Source organism: Maniola hyperantus, chromosome 9 (assembly GCF_902806685.2).
Source record: "Maniola hyperantus chromosome 9, iAphHyp1.2, whole genome shotgun sequence".
In the NCBI taxonomy this organism is placed as follows: Eukaryota; Metazoa; Arthropoda; class Insecta; order Lepidoptera; family Nymphalidae; genus Maniola; species Maniola hyperantus.
The window spans coordinates 1,627,840-1,647,613 of NC_048544.1; the positions used below are offsets into that span (position 1 = coordinate 1,627,840).

General features: G+C 35.8%; 1 protein-coding gene across 2 annotated transcripts in view; it reads right to left on the minus strand.

Moving 5' to 3' along the window:
- Positions 1-19,774, minus strand: part of ACC (acetyl-CoA carboxylase) — an 84,685-nt gene that overhangs the window by 52,305 nt on the left and 12,606 nt on the right. Inside the window, exons 1-6 of one of the 2 annotated variants that reach the window (XM_034972090.2) lie at positions 11,592-11,870; positions 3,910-4,027; positions 3,503-3,610; positions 2,091-2,231; positions 1,542-1,722; positions 1,074-1,181 (exon numbers count right to left, since the gene is read on the minus strand). In XM_034972090.2, the coding sequence (XP_034827981.1) occupies positions 1,074-1,181; positions 1,542-1,722; positions 2,091-2,231; positions 3,503-3,610; positions 3,910-4,027; positions 11,592-11,809 (874 nt within the window). In that variant the 5' untranslated portion in view covers positions 11,810-11,870. Of the gene's footprint in view, positions 1-1,073; positions 1,182-1,541; positions 1,723-2,090; positions 2,232-3,502; positions 3,611-3,909; positions 4,028-11,591; positions 11,871-19,774 lie in introns of those variants that run through there. The other variant, XM_034972088.2, reaches the window with a different exon arrangement.

A 19,774-nucleotide genomic window follows, 5' to 3' on the forward strand; every position in this document is an offset into this window, starting at 1 on the left:
GACCTTTCATATGATACCCCACTTGATATAGTTATCTTACTTCGAAAATTGAAAATACTAATTATTAGTCCATGACCACAATTTAATTTTTTTGTGTGTGATGTAACCACAAATTCACGGTTTTCAGATTTCTCCCCTAATGTCAGATATAAGACCTACCTATCTGCAAAATTTCATGATTCTAGGTCAACGGGAAGTACCCTGTAGGTTTCTTGACAGACATACAGACAGACAGACAACAAAGTGATCCTATAAGGGTTCCGTTTTTCCTTTTGAGGTACAGAACCCTAAAAAGGAATGTGTTTTCACGCTCACATCAGATCCGAGTCCGTGAAAATACGTTCCTATGACAACTTCAATTCTACTCATAACTAAACTTTTAATTGTTCTATTTGTATGGTACATATGACATGGATATTTTTTTATCCGAAGCCATGAAAATACGGATATAAAAAACTAGGACCGAATTCGGATATTGATTACGCACTCACGATCCGAGTTAATGCAAAAGCGTTCATATACAATCAGTACTACGGCTACTTCGGTCCGAATATTTATTCACGGATGACGGCTGTTATGCACTCGTCCGATCCGAGTCCGTGAAAATACGTTCCATTTTGTTTTGGTAGCTTATGAATAGAATAGAATAGAATAGAATGTTTTTTATTCATGTAAACTTTTTACAAGTGCTTATGAATAGTCAGGTAGTTTTAATTTACCACTGGTTCGGAATGCCGTATGACAAATGTCGTAGATAATTGCTGGTATTCTCACGGGTGACGGATAGAACTCGGAAGACGGAAGTGCAGTGCGTAATCGCCGTGACCGAGAGAAATCGGATGACGGAAATCGGATCTAGTTCAAGCGCGTAAACTACGATACAAATAGTTCTATGACTACTTCGGAACGTATTTTCACGGATACAGACCGGATGCAGTGGGTAACCGCTCTCATAGGATCACTTTATTATCCGTCTGTAATGTCTGTCAAGACACTTTTTATCAGAAACGCGTGAAATTAATAAATATTACACTTTGATTGGAGAAGAAGAAGAAGAAAAAGAAGATCCTCACCGATTTTATTCGCCGAATGTAAGCCTTGCTCTGCGGTGGACACGCAACCTCTCGCGAACAGTTCAGATGAAATCTTGATCTTTTTGGTGTTGTACTCTGCCTTCAGTTCTGTAATCAAAGTAAAGGTCGTCAAATGAGAAGACTTTAGGCCATAGTCCGCAACGCTGGCATAGTCCGAATTGGCAAACTTTACACACCTTTGAGAACATTAGAACACTCCACTCCAGATATAGAAAGAATACAGCATCTTTTTGATATCACCATCTCAGAATGTTTTAGCTATTGACTCCTACTCACGTGTTTAGTCGAACTGACTTCCTTTGAAAAAGGACCCCGGATGGGTTCGAAACTAGTCGGGCTAACGTCGACTAAACACGTGAGTCAAGCCGGGTGTGAGATATTATACATTGTCGATTCAGGATCAAACTGAGAGTTGACTCTGATAAGTCAGCTAGTGGTAGTACTTACCACTGCCACTCCACGGCAGGGTGGGTATGTCCGCCGTCTGCGCCACTATGGAGGAGGCTATCTTGTCTCCCAAGGCCCACATGGCCTTCTCCGGGGGTCCTATGAACACCACACCGGCTCTGTGCAGCAGCTCTGGTAGTTTCGGGTTCTCTGATGCGTGGCCCCATCCCGCCCATACCGCCTACAGACCACAAAATTGAATAAGGTTAATAAATACGCACAACAGACGGAAACTCATTTTGTAGTTTTAGTGATTTAGTATTTTTCAAACCCGCATGCAAAACTCTGGTCAATGCCCCAATGACGCTGCATTGACTCCAAGTGGCCTACTTGAGATACGTTCGTTGACCTCTAGCGTCAGTCAGATGTTTTATTTGCAATATATATTATCGTAAACTTTTTCAAAATTATAGAATTTTTAAATTATTTTCACGTTTTTTTTTGTGGTATTATATCAGTAATCATCAGTACTATCACCTGTCTTCGTTTTTGCCAGCGTTCTGGTTACACCCTATAGATATCAAAGAAAAAGAATTTTATTCGTGTCACCTGCACTTGAGTCCTCACGGCGATGTCTACGATCAACTCCACGTTGGCATAGTTGTTGTTATTGGAGCCGCCCGGCACGGGCACGTAGTGGTCAGCCATCTTTATATACTCTGCATTTGCTTTTAGATCTTCCGGTGTGACCTATGAAACATAGTCAAAGTCAAAGTCAAATGATTTATTCAAAATAGGTAATAAATTACTCGTATTGATGGTCTGGTATGGTGTTACATTTGTAAGATATAGTGGTGATAATTATTACGCAAACTTAAAACTAAAGCTACGGGGGTTCCAAACGCGCCCAGGTCTGAGAAGAGCCCACAACAAACTCAGCCGGGTATTCTTTTTATTATCACCACTTTACAAAATTATTGAAACTTATTAGAACTATCACAAAGTCGGTTAAGCAACTCATTCCCAAGCTTGCTTATCATTTAAATAATCCTTGACATTGTAATAGGATTTTTCAATTAGTTTACGTTTTATGAAAACTTTGAACTTGTTGAGAGACATCTCCAATATGTCTTCTGGAAGCTTATTATAGAAACGTATGGAATTACGAGCAAATGAATTGCTAACTTTACTGAGCCTAGAGGCGGGCATTACAAGTTTATTTTTATTTCTAGTATTTATATTATGACAGTCACTTTTTTTTTAATTTATTTATTTTTTTATGTACGTACAGTAAACATAGAAAACTATAGTACCTATAGTTCAAAAGCTCAGGACTATCAAATTAAAAATGCTGCCTTTGTCCAAAGAGCATGGATTAAACAAAAGATGGCATTTTATCGACAAGAGAACGTCATCATTCGTGGGACAGACGCTGCCAGCGATGAAGATCTGTAGAAACCATCGGGAGATGGTCGGGAGCCATCGGCCCCCCTTGCGTGGGTGCCTTGCGAACAAATCTTGCCGCTGCAAGCAGAGGCCTATACTCTGACTGGCCGCGGGCATACTCTAACTAATCACGTATCATACTTTTATATTTCCAAGAAAGTCAAAGTCAAATGATTTATTCAAAATAGGTAATAAATTACTCTTTTCGATTGTCAGTTGTTGGATTTGTAAGATATAGTGGTGATAATTATTTCGCAAATTTAAAACTACGAGGGTTCTAAAAATCCAATATACTGAAACAAAGCATTTTTGCTCAACGTTTCCGATACGAACCGCTGAGGTTTGCAAGCGATTCCGCTCAGGTTTGTCCAATAGTGTTTGAAGCGCCCGCTAGTTTCTCTAGGCTTGCACTAGCCATAAAAGGACTAAAATAAAAATAGTGAACATCAAAACTTACCGTGTAAAAGGGGTGGATTATGCGTCGACGGATGACAGAAGTGAGTGGAAGAAAAAGACATGTTGTGCCGACCCCACGTAGCGTATAAGGTAAGGAAAAAGAAGAACATCAAGCTTACCATAACAACGAACCGCACGGCGCGTTCGTTCTTGAACATCTCGTAGGACCATCTTCGTATTGATCGCATACATTTTACTGCTCCGATACCGTTGTTTGCGATCAGAACCTAAACAAAACAAAAATACCAGATAATTTTGTGTGAATAGTCTGAAAGAGAATAGGCTTAATGTGATTAGTCTGTGTGGGAGCAGGTGACGACCGACAACTCAGCTGGTCCAAGGGTTCCATACCTCAAAAGGAATATAGGAACCCTTATAGGATCACTTAGTTGTCTGTCTGTCAAGAAATGGGAATCAAAACCTATAGGGCAATTCCCATTGACCTAGAATCATGAAATTTGGCAGATAGGTAGGTTTGGCACATATTCACAAGATTATGAATAGCCCAAAATACAATATCAGTTACCTTGTTAATGGGCTTAGTCCCTTGAAAGCGTCGAACAAACTCCTCAGGAGTGGCGACGGTGAAATCTTTCTCTTGAAAACGTTGACTATGGATCACCGTGCCCTGGGACATAGACGGCCTGTGGAAGGAAGAAGGGGCTTATTTAGAAAAGAAGAAAACTTTTTTATTTCATCACTACACTACAATGAAAACACTACAATAAACCTTAAAACTAATTAAATCAATCTACATAATTGTCCTGATAAGTAAAAAAACCGGCCAAGTGCGAGTCAGGCTCGCGCAATGAGGGTTCCGTACTACAGTCGTATTTTTTCGACATTTTGCACGATAATTCAAAAACCATGATGCATAAAAATAAATAAAAATCTGTTTTAGAATGTACCTTTCATATGATACCCCACTTGATATAGTCACTCACTTCGAAAGTTGAAAATACTAATTGACCACAATTTAATTTTTTTTGTGATCTAACCCTAAATTCACGGTTTTCAGATTTTTCCCCAAATGTCAGCTATAAGATCTACCTACCTGCCAAATTTCATGATTCTAGGTCAACGGGAAGTACCCTGTAGGTTTCTTGACAGACAGACGGACAGACAGACAGACAGACAGACAGACAGACAGACAGACAGACAGACAGACAGACAACAAAGTGATCCTATAAGGGTTCCGTTTTTCCTTTTGAGGTACGGAACCCTAAAAATATACTAAACTAGATGATGCCCGCAACTTCGTCCGCATGGATTTAGGTTTTTTAAAAGCCTGTGGGAACTCTTTGATTTTCCGGGATAAAAAGTAGCCCCGGGATGCAAGCTATATCTGAACCAAATTTCGTCAAAATCGTTTGATCGGATTGGCCGTGAAAGACTAGCAGACAGACAGAAAGACAGACAGACATTTCCCATTTATAATATTAGTGTGGATAAAAGTGTCACATAAGACCAAATACAGGTGCCCTGGGACATAGACGGCCTGTGGAAGGAAGAAGGGGGTTAGTTAGATTACTTGCTATTCAAAATGTACTAGCGAGTACCAATTTAATTTTTTTTTTTTTTAATTTAGATACAGGTTAGCCCTTGACTGCAATCTCACCTGGTGGTAAGTGACGATGCAGTCTAAGATGGTAGCGGGCTAACCTGGAACGGGTATGGCAGTTTAATTATTAAACTTAAATTATTAGTTAAATTATTTATTGAACTAAGAAAATGTTGCACAGTACAAAAACTCCTTAAATCCAGTGCACAGAAAAGGTAGACACAATAAATGTGGAAACCTGAGGGAGTGCTTTGGCATACATATAAAACTCCCGCAAATTGCTATTGCGCTGGAACCATATGTCGTTAACATCTAAATGACGTCATTTTGACGTCAGCCGAAATAAAAATATACCATCAGCTCGAAACTTCAGTCTAGTGCTGACGTCACAAAATGGCGGCCACGCGCATTAGCAATTTGGGGGACTTACACTAACCGTAATTAGATATACATGGTAATATATTTTAAGTCATCTTACAAAAGCAAATGTTGGAAAGATGTTAGAGAAAACTAAATTTGGAGTATCTGCATCTTTTTCTTTCGAATACTCTAAATTTCGTTTAGAGAAAAACACCACAATCAACACCATTCTATACAAACACTAGCTTATGCTCGCGACTTCGTCCGCGTGGACTACACAAATTTCAAACCCCTATTTCACCCCCTTCGGAGATGAATTTTCAAAAATCCTTTCTTAGCGGATGCCTACATCATAATAGCTATCTGCATGCCAAATTTCAGCCCGATCCGTTCAGTAGTCTAAGCTATGCGTTGATAGATCAGTCAGTCAGTTAGTCAGCCACCTTTTCCTTTTATATATTTAGAAGATAATCAGGTCAAGACCCAATCAATAAATATGATAAAAAGTATGATAACTCCCTGGACTTCATAATTATATTATGTAATGTGTCTTAAAGATTGAGTTTAGCAATGTATAAAGCCAGTTTTATCTTATTATATATACAAATATTATTTATACTAATATTATTGTAAAGTTTGTTTGTATGAAGTAATTTCTAGAACTTCTGAACCAATTTTGAAAGTTCTTTCGCCAGTAGAAAGCTACATTATTCATGAACAGGCTATATGTTATTTTCAAAAAATTAGAGATCCCTACAAAAATTGTAATAAGCTACCCATGCGAAGCCAGAGTAGGTCGCTGAAATTCTATAATTTGGGAGGAACAACTTCAACGAGGAGGCTGACTGAGATGAACTCAGCTGGGCCGGGTGGCATTTTCGAAGTTAAATCAGGTTTTCGAATCTACACTTACCTATAAGTGGATGCATACAGGCTGATAGAATGGAAATATCTCCCCTATAAAGATGGGCGTTATTGGCTATTTACGGCAACGGTTAATCAACAGTTACTTAGTTTCAATACCGATATTGTTAACCGTTGCCGAATATCAGTATCAGAGTTGTGTTTCAACTAATTTAATATGCGCAACGCGCAGCGGTTTCCGTAGTAGTAACTAAGCTAGCTGCCGTATCAATACCGTCTGTATACCTAGTGCGCGCATATTCACTAAAATAAAACCAATTTTACTTTCATGAATATCGTGAAGTAATCACAACCTTAAGTTCATAGTAGTAAAGTTTAATTTGATCATTGACATAGGTCAAACTATAGTGGACGCCTGCAGGAATAGTTTGCCACAGTCCAGTTAACCAAAAACATTTCATGAAGATTGATAAACCAAAGAGGACCTTATCTCTATTACTCTAAGGCTAACTGTATTTAGATTGACAGATCAAAGTGTAATGGACAAGTACTTGTACAGTTAAGCCTTAGCGTAATAGAGATAAGGTCGGCTTTGGTTTACCAAGTTCTTAGTTACTAAGCCGGTAGCCAATAACCGCTCCTTCTCAGCTTTCAGTGAAAGAAAGAAAGAGAAGGCATAATTATTGCGTTTCTAGTTACCAAAAAACCAAACAATGCATTGTCAGTTGCCAGTTGGAAGTGTTGCGTTGTCAGGTGGTTATAGATGATAACTGAAAACCGTTGCTAGCTACGACAATAACGCTACGGTACGCTATAGGCACGGCAGCGGTTTTCAGTTAAGTTAAGCTATAGCGGACACATGTCTACTCCCCTATGAACAAAAGCAGGAGAGAAAGAGGTGATCTAATTGAAACTTACAAAATGCTAAATAATTATTATAATTTCCCAAATTTTGTGAGCATGTTTCCGAGAAGGAGCAATCCTAGATTTAGGGGACATGACATAAAGCTACCATATCAATTGCCATCGTCAAATCCATTAAAACACTTTCTGACCAACAGAGTTGTTCACATATGGAGTAAATTGCCTAAGGATGTGGTTATGTCAAGTTCTGTTAACCAGTTCAAGAATATATTAGATAAACAAGAATAAATTTTGAAAACTCGAAGCACCTCTAATATAGACGCATCAGCGAAAGCTGCATAGTCTATTAAAATAATAATAATATCCAATTAAACCTGTGATTGATCAATAATACATATTTATGATATGAAGCGACTGAACATATATTATATATATTATTATTAAAATTCTTGGGATTATATCTACGTCATTCAGATAGTGCTTTCGATGTATTGACGTTCAAATCAACACAGTGAATTTAATTGCAAAATAATTTACTAGAACTTTAATTTCATAATTTAAAATTAATAGTTACTTAATTTAAAATACTTTAATGACAAGGTTTCCAAATTAAAATCATTCAGTGTGTTGGTATTTTAAAACCTGCCTAATTAGAAATCAGAAGAAAGCGGCCTAATAGTTCATGCAAATCGCGAAATTTAAGTGAAATTTACTGTTTGTCGTACCTTACTTCTAAAACAGTTTTCTATTCACTTATAAACTTAATCTAACTAAAGAACATGTAAAACTATTCTAACACAATTCAGTTGTGGTTTTTCAGTAATAAATAATTAAATGTTCGAAAATAAAATGAACTATTCGAAATAAATGTAAACTAACCTGTAAGAAGGGCCTTCCGAATAGAGGCCATTCATTGAAGGATACATTTTTCCCAAGCAAACGATACAAGAACAACCGTTTTACAAATCACAATAATTCACAACCATTGATAAATTGTAAAAACAACAAAAATCCAACATTTCTTCGCGAAAATGAAAAGCCGTTTTGCTTTTGTTTTCGTGCTCTCAAGTGACCACAAGTGACGTTATGTCGTGACGTTAAGTTCGCCAATGATCTTTGAGTGACGGATCATACGATCTTTCTATCTTCTTCACATGTATTCATTATAGTTTGCAAGACTAGGATGGCATAAACTTTTTATTTGTTAGGCAGGAGTTGCCCTTATAATTAATTATTCTGCCGGGTGACGGGTCAGATATTGCGTATGAAAATGTTTTCCGATTTGCGTAGATAGTCATGTGAAACGTTCTGATAAATAATTATCGATAATTAATGCTGCATCAAAACAAATTATTGTAGAAATAATTTATGTATTTTTTACTGTAACGATTACAGCGTTCATCCATACTACTTACCTAATCCATACTTTCATACGACTAGGTAGTATTATAAATGCAAAAGTGTGTCTGTCTGTCTGCTAGCCTTTCAGGGCTTATCCGTTCAACCGATTTCGACGGGTACAGTGATAGCTTGCATTCCGAGGAAAGACATACCTAGGCTACTTTTTAACCCAGAAAATCGAAGAGTTCCCACGGGATTTTAAAAGCCACGCGGGTTCATCTAGTTTACAAAAAATGTACAAAGATATCATCTTTTCTGTGTACATTATCATAAAATAGGTAGTTAACTCATATTTAAGATGATTCAAGTTAATCATAAACTTATAGATGACTAGGTAGTAGGTAACTTGAATATTGACTAGGTATTATTAGCACTAGCAGATTAGGAAAAAACTAGTAATGATTTGTATAATATGGCGTGTTTTACGTGTGTTAGTTCGTCGCTTCCATCTTACAACGATGTAGCTACGTAGTAAACGAGTTCGCTCACACTTTTGTATGTATTGTAGGTAAACAATTTTAAGGTCAAACTATATTATACCCACATGCATGTCATAGGCGGTAAGCGTTGGGTATTAGTTGAAAATTGAAGAATGTGCAGTACAGTGCGACAAGGCTATCTTGGCGCGTGGCGAAAATCGGAACTAACGTTGCCGTCAAGTGTCCCCATTATTCTTGTTTGAATATTCTAAGCCTTTGTTCTCCAACAGCGCCCCCCCTGTCAATGTCATTCAAATGCCAAGAGAGCCTTATCGCACTGTAGCAGGATTTAACAGCAAAATAACTATTTACCTACCGCCAATATTTGCATTATTAGATAGGTATACCTAGGTGAGAAACTAAGTACCTATGACAATATAACAAACCAATATATTTTGTACTAGCTTTTGTTCGTCCGCGTGGACTACACCTTCAAACCCTTATTTCACTCCCTTAGGAGTTGATATTTTCAAAAATCCTTTCTTAGCGGATGCCTACGTCATAATAGCTATCTGCATGCCAAACAGCCCGATCCGTCCAGTAGTTTGAGCTGTGCGTTGATAGATCAGTCAGTCACTCAGTCACCTTTTCCTTTTATACACTTAAGAAGAATATTAACTCGCACTTCGCCAGCGTGGTAGACTATGGCCAAAACTCTTCTCACTCTGAGAGGAGACCCGTGCTCTGTAGTGTGCCGGCGATGGGTTGATCATGATGATGATGAAATTTTGCATATTAACTTCCTTTAGTCAAGGCGAATTGGGTACCTAGCTCAAGCTCGTCTTCAAAGTCACTTGGCATTGGCAACAATAGCGCCTTTGCACTCTGTTTGGTCAAAGGCCTTTGTTAATCAATTTAAGATTTATAAATTAAAGGAGACCCTAAAGTAATGTAATACTGGTAGTCGTAAATAATGCATTATCGACGATAATGCATTATTTACGTATTTATCGTAGTTTTCAAAGCAAAAATCTACATCAACTAAAGCGTTGGATATATGGGGTAGGTAAATAGATTTCAAGAGTTACATATTGGAACCCTCGTAGCTTTACTTTTAAGTGCGTATTAATTATCACCACTATATCATTATCATCTTACAAATAAAAAATTTGACAATCAGGAAGCGTAAAATTTTACCAATTTTGAATAAATAGTTTGAGTTTGAGGTTTAGGTCAGCTCTACAATGTTTTCTGTCAGCAAACGTAGTTTATTAACGTTAGTAGTTATATTATCGTTTAAAATTATATTATGAAACCCTAATAAGTATGCATATAAGTCCCGCAAATTGCTAATGCGCGTGGCCGCCAATTTAGTGACGTCAGCACTGGACTGAAGTTTCGGACTGATGGTATATTTTTATTTCGGCTGATGTCAAAATGACGTCATTTCGATGTTAATGAGACATGGTTCCAGCGCAATAGCAATTTGCGGGACTTATAACGAAAGATATTTCTTGCTAACCCAATATTTATAAAATGCAAATCTATTAATTATTTCCCGATTTCAACTCAAATTAATACAACGCAGGCATTACACTAATATAAAAAAAGATATTCCTCCATGACAGCTAAAACTGAATTTGACCTTGAAATTTTTTATTATCAAGCAATTAAATAAATAATAACAGACGGACGAACACTGATGTTATTCTATAAAAGTTCCGTGTTTTTTTTTCTCTAATAAATACGGATCACTAAAATCTAAATTAAGCAACAACTTCACGTAGGTATACCATTCATCGTTTTCTTGATCCTGGTCAGACCTGGTAAAAAGAAACTGGTAAAGTGCGAATCAGAATACGCATAAGATAGGGTTCCATGGTCATGCTTATAAAAGCCTTTCTTACCGTAAACCAACAAGTAGAAGAATTATTATTATTAGATTTTTAATTTAGTCATAATTATCGCATAGACTACAGATTACCTTGCTCGACTATAGCTATATGTTTTATAGCTGTTGTACAGTTTATGAATACAATAACTCGAACACGGGCTAAAAAGCTTCCGACACGGTAAAGCGGCTTAACGTCAAGCACGTAGATTTGTTTTGCTTGATCAAACTGCTTGATGCGCCCGTTAAGCGGCTTGATGCACCCGTCAAGCAGCAAGACGCACTTTTCTCATTTCGTACGTGATCGTCGTACACAGAGATAGTCGAGGTGGTCAAACAAAGTGATTGTTATGCAAATACAACGGCGATTTATTTTCCAGAGTTCTAGGGCGTCTCGGTATAGTGAAATGAGTAATAATGAAAATTCTTTTCCGCTCCATTGTTCGCTGTTGTTGCATAACAAAGCGTCGTCGTCCTCCATATCTGACTGTTGACGCCCAAATGCTTGATCATGCCGACGCGAACGTCGCATTAAACAAAAAATTTAAAATCGCATCAATCGCGCGTCAAGCACGTAAATACTTGACTCAAGCATCAAGCAGACATTGTAACCGGTCAAAATGCTTGACTCAAGCAAAAATCTACGTGCTTGACGTCAAGCCGCTTGACCGTCTCGGAAGCTCTTAATATACAGACTTAACAAAACTACAAGGGTGCTTTGTTTTACAACCGAACTATAAAAATCATAACGATGGTTATCCATAGTTGGCCAACTTTTTATTTTATTTTAAAATTTTAGTAAAAGCATTAGTTTTTAATTTTTTAGTTATAAGTGTCCAAATACTTACGTCAAAGTTGCTGCAGGGAGCCGGAGCAGTTTACCATCGGGCACCTGCACGTGATCCTCTTCTTCTTTTTCGATTCTGTCAGGATCCGAATCGAGAGTCATTTGGAATTTCTGCACCAAGCTGGAGGGCAAGACGTCCGTGGCTTCATCCTCGTATTTTTCGTCGTCTACAGACGTATCACCCAAAACAAAACGCTTCGACGTCCTTCTCTTCAGCATCGCAAATAATTCTCTCACGTAATTCGTAATTATTGCAAACGGCACTATTAATGTCAAAAGTTCAATAAACACTTTTGTCGTACATTACACTTTCACTTTTTAACTGATATGTATTTAAATTTTAAACCGATCTAATTTGTTTTCAGTTATAATATTATAACCCCAAATTTTTAAAATTTAAATAACTACTATAAATATTACCTAGGCTGTAAAAAATATACAAGAAGATTGCAATAAATTCAAACGTGCGTAGGATTAAATTTATTTCTGTAGAAGATAATAATTAAACTTATCCTAATAAACTGTAGGTATTAAGATTGTCGTATAAAGGATTCCGTATAATATAACTAATAAGGAAATTAAATTAAAGAGAGAGTTATTTATTTATTCACGGAACCCTAAAAATGGATAGGTAATTACCTATATAATATATTGCTATTAACTAAATTATTAGATTAAAGTGATCAATATAGGTATCATAAATCCAAGACATTATCGTAAAATCTTTAATTTCGTCGTATAGTAACACTATCTACAGGTAAAGTACGGAGTGGAGACTCTCCGCACACCCGCACGTTATCCGCGCTATTCCGCACCGGATTAGCGCGGGGGCTGTGCGGGTGTGCGGCCAAATTTCAGCCCGATCTATCTAGTAGTTTGAGCTGTGCGTTAATAGATAGTCAGTCAGTCTTTCCTTTTATATAGATTGTTTATTTCATCTTGTCAATAATCTGACTGTCTTGTCAATAAACTGCATCTAACTTTTTCGTTTTAGGTTTTTCCCGCAATTTATTCGTGAGTCGTGACCTTGACACATAGTCGCATCACTATTTAAGGAATGTTGCCATTTTTGTCACTATTCAACTAGTTCAGGGTTAGTTAGGGTTATTTAATTTTTTGATTATGCTTTTATTTTAAAACTAGGTGATGCCCGCGATTTCGTCCGCGTGAGTTTCGATCTATAAACTCCCGTGGGAACTCTTTGATTTTCCGGGATTAAAAGTGTCCTTCCCCGGGATGCAAGCTATCTCTGTACCAAATTTCGTCAAAATCGGTTAAACGGATGGGCCGTAAAAAGCTAGCAGACAGACAGACAGACGGACAGACAGACAGACACTTTCTAATTTATAATATTAATATGGATAGATGCTCGTTCCCAAACAAAAACAACGAAAGTTTAATACCTAGTTACTTACTTAAAATAAAATTATTATGCCGGCGAAACCAGCGTAAAGGTAGTCAAATATGATTTATTTATAAAGCAGAGTTCATCTTTTAACATTGATTGTAGATACATCATTCAAGTACTAGTAATCTCGCATGCGGATAAAATAATATAAAAACAAACATCATTTCACAAGTAGGTACGCAAACGTAACCTTGATAGTGTTGGATTCATCATTATCGATATAAATTATTATAAATCAATATTATGGTGTTGTTAGTGGTACAAAGATTAGTTTTTTCCAGACTAAATAAAATACGATAACAGAAGAAGAAAGAAGGATTCATCATGACGTGTATTATGTCATATTTTTATACTTTTGTATCGGTACTCTTATAAATAATGCATAATTCCTTACCCGGAACTCAAACAAGATTATATGAAAAAAATGAAAAAAATGTTATTTACTTTTCTTCTATCTTTGAAAACTAATCTACCTTACCTCAAAAGGATAAACGGAACCATTATAGGATCACTTTGTTGTCTGTCTGTCTGTCGGTCTGTCAAGAAACCTACAGGGTACTTCCCGTTGACTTAGAATCATGAAATTTGGAAGGTAGGTAGGTCTTATAGCTGACATTCGGATAAAAATCTGAAAACCATTAATTTGTGGTTACATCACACAAAAAAAATTAAATTGTGGTCATGAATTAATAACCACAAATCATAATAAATATTTTCAATTTTCGAAGTAAGATACCTACCTATATCAAGTGGGATATCATATTATGAAAGATCTTTACCTATGCACTCTAAAACAGATTTTTATTTGTTTTTATGCATCATAGTTTTTGAATTATCGTGCAAAATGTCGAAAAAACACGACTGTAGTACGGAACTCTCGTTGCGCGAGCCTGACTCGCAATTAACTGGTTTTTTTTCCTCCGACATGAAGGTCGGAGACCCTATACAGTACTTTATACTATACTATTTAATACCAAAGTGCTTTTACTTATATAGGCTATGAAATGTAAGTACCACATGAATTAAATCACTGGTAAAAGCTAAGCTAGTTACTGAAAGAGTCAATTTTTACGAATTTCACACAAATACTATATTTTATCGTCCTTAATTGGGATGGGGTGGAAATTTTCGAATACGTAATAAACAAGGAAACATATGTGTTATGCTTTGTGTAAAACATTAATATTTCCTTATTAAACGCGTAATTACCAACTAATTATATTCACACATAAAAAGATTATCTATTCTGTAAAGTTACTTGCATCGAGGCTATAGCTCTATTTGCGTAAAAACTAAGAACTGTAATATTACAAGCGAAATAAATATTTACTGAGAGTTGAAAGTTTGTCGTTTCATTATCATTTGAGTTTTAAAATAACTGCATCTATTACGTTTCAAGTATTTTCTGCTCCAATCCATGGAAATATTTTAATCCAGGCTAACCATTGATTTCATAATTTTTTTATAAAATAAATAAAAACCGACTTCAATACCTAACCACAATCACAAAAAATTAAAAATAATTAAATTTATTAGCGAATATAATATTATGTACATACAAGAGTTGATATAGTTCTATGATAATATTTTTGTAGCCGGTGCCAATTAGCTTAATAGCTGCGTGAATCGTCTGTACGTCATATTTTTTGAGACTTCACAATGGCACCTTATAGGCACCGACCCCAAAAAATATTATAATCATAGAATTATAATTAGCTCTTGTATTCATAATATTTTGAATTAAATAAACTCATTTCTAATTTTTAGTGATCGTGGTTAGCCGTTGAAGAAGTTTTTTTCATTTTTTTGTAAAAAAAAATATGTCAGAATTTCTTGTAGTATTAAAATATGCTATGCCTGGTTAAAAAAATACTGATTACTAAGCTATTACGATGATCGCGAGAAATTTACTCTTATCCATTGAGGAGTTCCATTATCTATCTTCGAAGATGTTCATCAGATCTTCGATAAATTTATATGGGATCACTTTGCAAATCAGTCCAGGCATCTTTGAGTAATTGGGGGACATATATTTAAAAAAAGATTCCGACGAATTGAGAATCTCCTCCTTTTTTGAAGTTGGTTAAAACCATCCCTATGGTGCTAATAATAGGTTTATCTGACGTTTTAGCAGTTGTGAGTTAGTCTATGTCTTAATTTTTAACTATGTTACATAGGCCAAGTATAATATTTTATTTATTATCCTTAAGCCTTTAGTTTAATAATAAGCGACACAGTTATCCTTGACAGCTGACCACAGTGAAGATTAGTGCTCCATCTTCAACCGCTAAACAACATTTAAATAATATTTCGCATATAAGTCCCGCAAATTGCTATTGCGCTGGAACTATGTCTCATTAACATCGAAATAACGTAATTTTGACGTCAGCCGAAATAAAAATATACCTACACTACATCAGCTCGAAACTTCAGTCTAGTGCTGACGTCACTAAAATGGCGGGCACGCATATTAGCAATTTGCGGGGCTTATAACAAAAATTAGGTTTTGATGAAGTTTATTCTGACTTTTCGCCAAGAATAGATAAATAGACATAAATAGATAATAACTGGAATTTTCAAATGTTACGTAAAATACAGCGCTTAGCTGTTATAATATTAACCGCCTGATTTATTACACTGCCGTTTCATTGGTTTAATTTACAACAGTCAATACATTCAACGGATTTTTAACCGACTTCAAAAAAAGGAGGAGGTTCTCAATTCGTCGGAATCTTTTTTTTTATAGTCTAATTGGTATAGATATCCCCTCCTTAGGTTTCTATAAGCTGTGTGTGATTAGGATTAAAAATATTAGAGCGTGTAAACTGTTACGCGTGGATGAAGTGCAACTAAATACACGTGGGATTCCATTTTTAAAAATGAGTTTTCATATGAAGATAGTAAGTAAAAATCAGGGTTTTTAATTGTCGCACTTACTATTACTAACTACTTTAAAAAACCTCGGTTGACGATGGCGGCCTCTGAACAGCTGTACAGTTGTTCTGTTTAGTGGTCATTTTAAATATGGACAGTACTAGCGCGAACGTTACTTCCGTTCGTAAAATTATATCTCTCTCAAGTCACGTCTAAAGAAGTTTTACTTTTTTTTTTTTTTTTTTTTTTTTTTTTTTTTTTTTTTTTTTTTTTTTTTTTTTTTTTAAATACAATAAAACTTAAAGCTAGCCTTATCTAATTACTATATAAATCATGACCGCGTGGAATGGTGCCAAGAATACTGGCTGCATTTCCGCGCTGGACAGCCAGGCTGATCCGCTGCGCAAAAAATGAGCCAGCCCTTCTGTCACCAGTTGAGGCTATTAATCGCGGTGAAATGTCTCGTAAAAAATTTTTAGCACTAAGACTCCATGGCCCCAGGGTCTCCACGGCAAACGGCACAAAAATTTAAAAAAGTTTTACTTGAAAAATATAAAGCATCATGACAAACACAAATTCAAAAAGCAGAGCTATCATAATGGGTGCGCATGGGTTTTAGAGCTAGCGCGCACCACGGTGCGGTGAGTTGCGGTGCGTTTTAAAATCCGTAAATTTGTTTAAGTTAAATGTATTAAAATCCGGTGCGGAATTTATTCCGCAGTACGAGCGCTTCCACATTTTTTATTTTTTTTATTTCGACAAAATGAAAAGTGAACACCGAGTTCGACCACACTTTTAGACCAAAGCACTAGATAAAAAAAAGTCAGGCTCGCGCAATGAGGGTCCCGTACTACAGTCGTATTTTTTCGACATTTTGCACGATAATTCAAAAACTATGATGCATAAAAATAAATAAAAATCTGTTTTAGAATGTACAGGTCAAGACCTTTCATATGATACCCCACTTGATATAGTCACTCACTTCGAAAGTTGAAAATACTAATTATTAGTTCATGACCACAATTTAATTTTTTTTTTGTGTGATCTAACCCTATATTCACGGTTCTCAGATTTTTCCTTAAATGTCAGCTATAAGATCTACCTACCTGCCAAATTTCATGATTCTAGGTCAACGGGAAGTACCCTGTAGGTTTCTTGACAGACAGACAGACAGACAGACATACAGACAGACAGACAGACAGACAGACACACAGACAGACAACAAAGTGATCCTATAAGGGTTCCGTTTTTCCTTTTGAGGTACGGAACCCTAAAAACCGAGACTGGTGTTTGCAGTTTGCAGCCCAAATAGACCGTTAGTCTGTGCTAGGGCTGACAAAGATCATCGACCTCACACGATTTATAATTTCTTCAAACATCGTTGTAAAGTTCACAGATTTTGCGGAGGAAAAAACGTACAAAATTTACCATGGTGTGCGCTAGCTATTAAACTTTTAACACGAATTCCATCCTGATTGATATCTGAAATAGAGTTTTTAATGAAATTAAAATGTAAATTTATACCTTTTTGTTGGAAATGACCTTCAGATCGAGAGTTATATAATTTAAATTAAAAAAAACACAAACATGTTATTTTCAATAGCTCAACCGATGGTTATGGACGTCCGCATCGCAGGCATTCAATTATATCCAGTATATTATAACTACCTAATCTAACAACGATCGATACGTCAATGTACCTATGTGAATAATAATTAATTACTTAATTACATTTCGTGTAAAATACTTCATTCTACTAAATTATGTACAAAAACAAAAGAAAACGTGGTCAAATATACCTAGAAGCAAACATTTTTATTTTTTTCAAATTTCAAAATTCGAATGAATACGTAGGTACGAATCACTTTTGTTTCCATCGATAACTTGTTTGGCGTCACTAATAACATAAAATGGCATAATATCATACCTACGTGAAAAAATTTGAACGTATTTTGTGACACCACCATCGCATACATCTACTGCTAAGTTGAGTACCTATTCCCTTTATCATTAAAATAGTTTGGATTTAAACAGTACCAATGAAGTCTTACATATCACGGAAGTTGATTTACTTTATCAACTTCCGTGATGGCTTATTTATGACTTTGCTTTTCACTTGACATTGTATGAGAAAGGTGAGAGGCACGATTATTTTCACTGAAATCAAGGAGTTAGGAAAAGTATTTTTGAGAAAAAAAATACTAAATGTATGTTTGCAAAATAAAGATATTTCACTTAATGAATTAATAAGCTATGTCTTATGTTAAATTGTTTTAAAATTTTCATACCCCTAATCTTATTTATTTACGCCCAAAGTTGTCATAAATTTAGTGTTAAAATAGGAATCTTTTGAGGCTCGTAACTTTAAAATCAATATTTTTTCAATGTTTAATATATCAATAAACCTAGATAATGGCAAGACAAACCGATATAATACTTAGTTTTGAGCATACTCAAATAATATAGTAATTACCCTCCTACGTTTGTATGAAGAAAGCACCGAACTGAGCCCACTTAAGCCACATTACTATAATGACAGGTCTAAAATGGGTCTATATCATATATTGCTAATAGCTTATGCTCGCGACTTCGTCCGCGTGGACTACACAAATTTCAAACCCCTATTTCACCCTCTTAGGGGTGGAATTTTCAAAAAAATCCTTTCTTAGCGGATGCCTACCTCATAAGCTATCTGCATGTCAAATTTCAGCCTGATCCAATCAGTAGTTTGAGCTGTGCGTATAGATAGATCAGTCAGTCAGTCACTCAGTCACCTTTCCTTTTTATATATTTAGAACATTATTTTCATAATGTTCGCTGCGAAAAATGATAACACTAGATTTAGACTTATCAATTCAGTTTAGAGATTGTTTAACAACAGAATTAGTCACAATGAACTGCGCAGATATATTATATTACGCTACGTAGTGAAATGCAGGAATGCGATACAATTTAATTGATACTGAGTGTACCTACCTAGTGTTTTTATCATTTGGTTTAGAATTACTGATTAAACGAACTTACCTGTAAGTGAAGTTCTATCATAATTATACGAAGGCTTCGTACGAAGAGATTATATGAACTAGGTAGTATACGCATAGATAGTAGATACCGTCCACTTAATTGAGATTTTTATAAAATATATTTTTGAAAAAAGATTTGATTGATATAATGTCATCCTGACGCCCGTACGCCTTACTCATTTAGTTTAGAGTTTAGCCAACAATTCGCCTCATATTTTACGATTCAGGGTAAACGCGTAGCGTGAGGGTGGGAGGGTTATAATCTCTTCGTACGAAGCCTTCGTATAATTATGATAGAACTTCACTTACAGGTAAGTTCGTTTAATCAGTAATTATACTTCATGCTTCGTACTCGAGATTATATGAACTAGGTAGACTTTTAGAGATAAGACTCGTAAAATATGAGGAAGCGTATGGTTACAAGAAAATGTTATAATTTTTTTATTATAATTTACCAAACCATAAATATTCCTCTAATTATAAACAATGTTATTGAGTAATATGAATCATTTGTTTCTATTGAATCATTCATAATAGCTCTGCTAAAACAATCATTATGAAAGTTAGCAAACGTTTGGGAACTTGAGCTCCAGCCTGCAGTTTTCATTATTTGATCCACTGAAACACCTGACCTTTACGCAGCAGATGTGGCAGCATGCCGGGTGCTATGAGCAGTAAACGTAGAAGTATCAATTCCGCTTTGGTTCAAGGTATTCTTATCCAACGTGATAAAGTTCGTGAACCAATCGACTTATGAGGCTTTTTTTAAAACTAATAAATAATTAGGGATCTGCATTTTCCCGAAGTGATTTAGTAATTTCAAGGTATACAATCATTGTCCTTCCCGGACTAATCTGTGGTTTTTCTTCAAAAAATGGA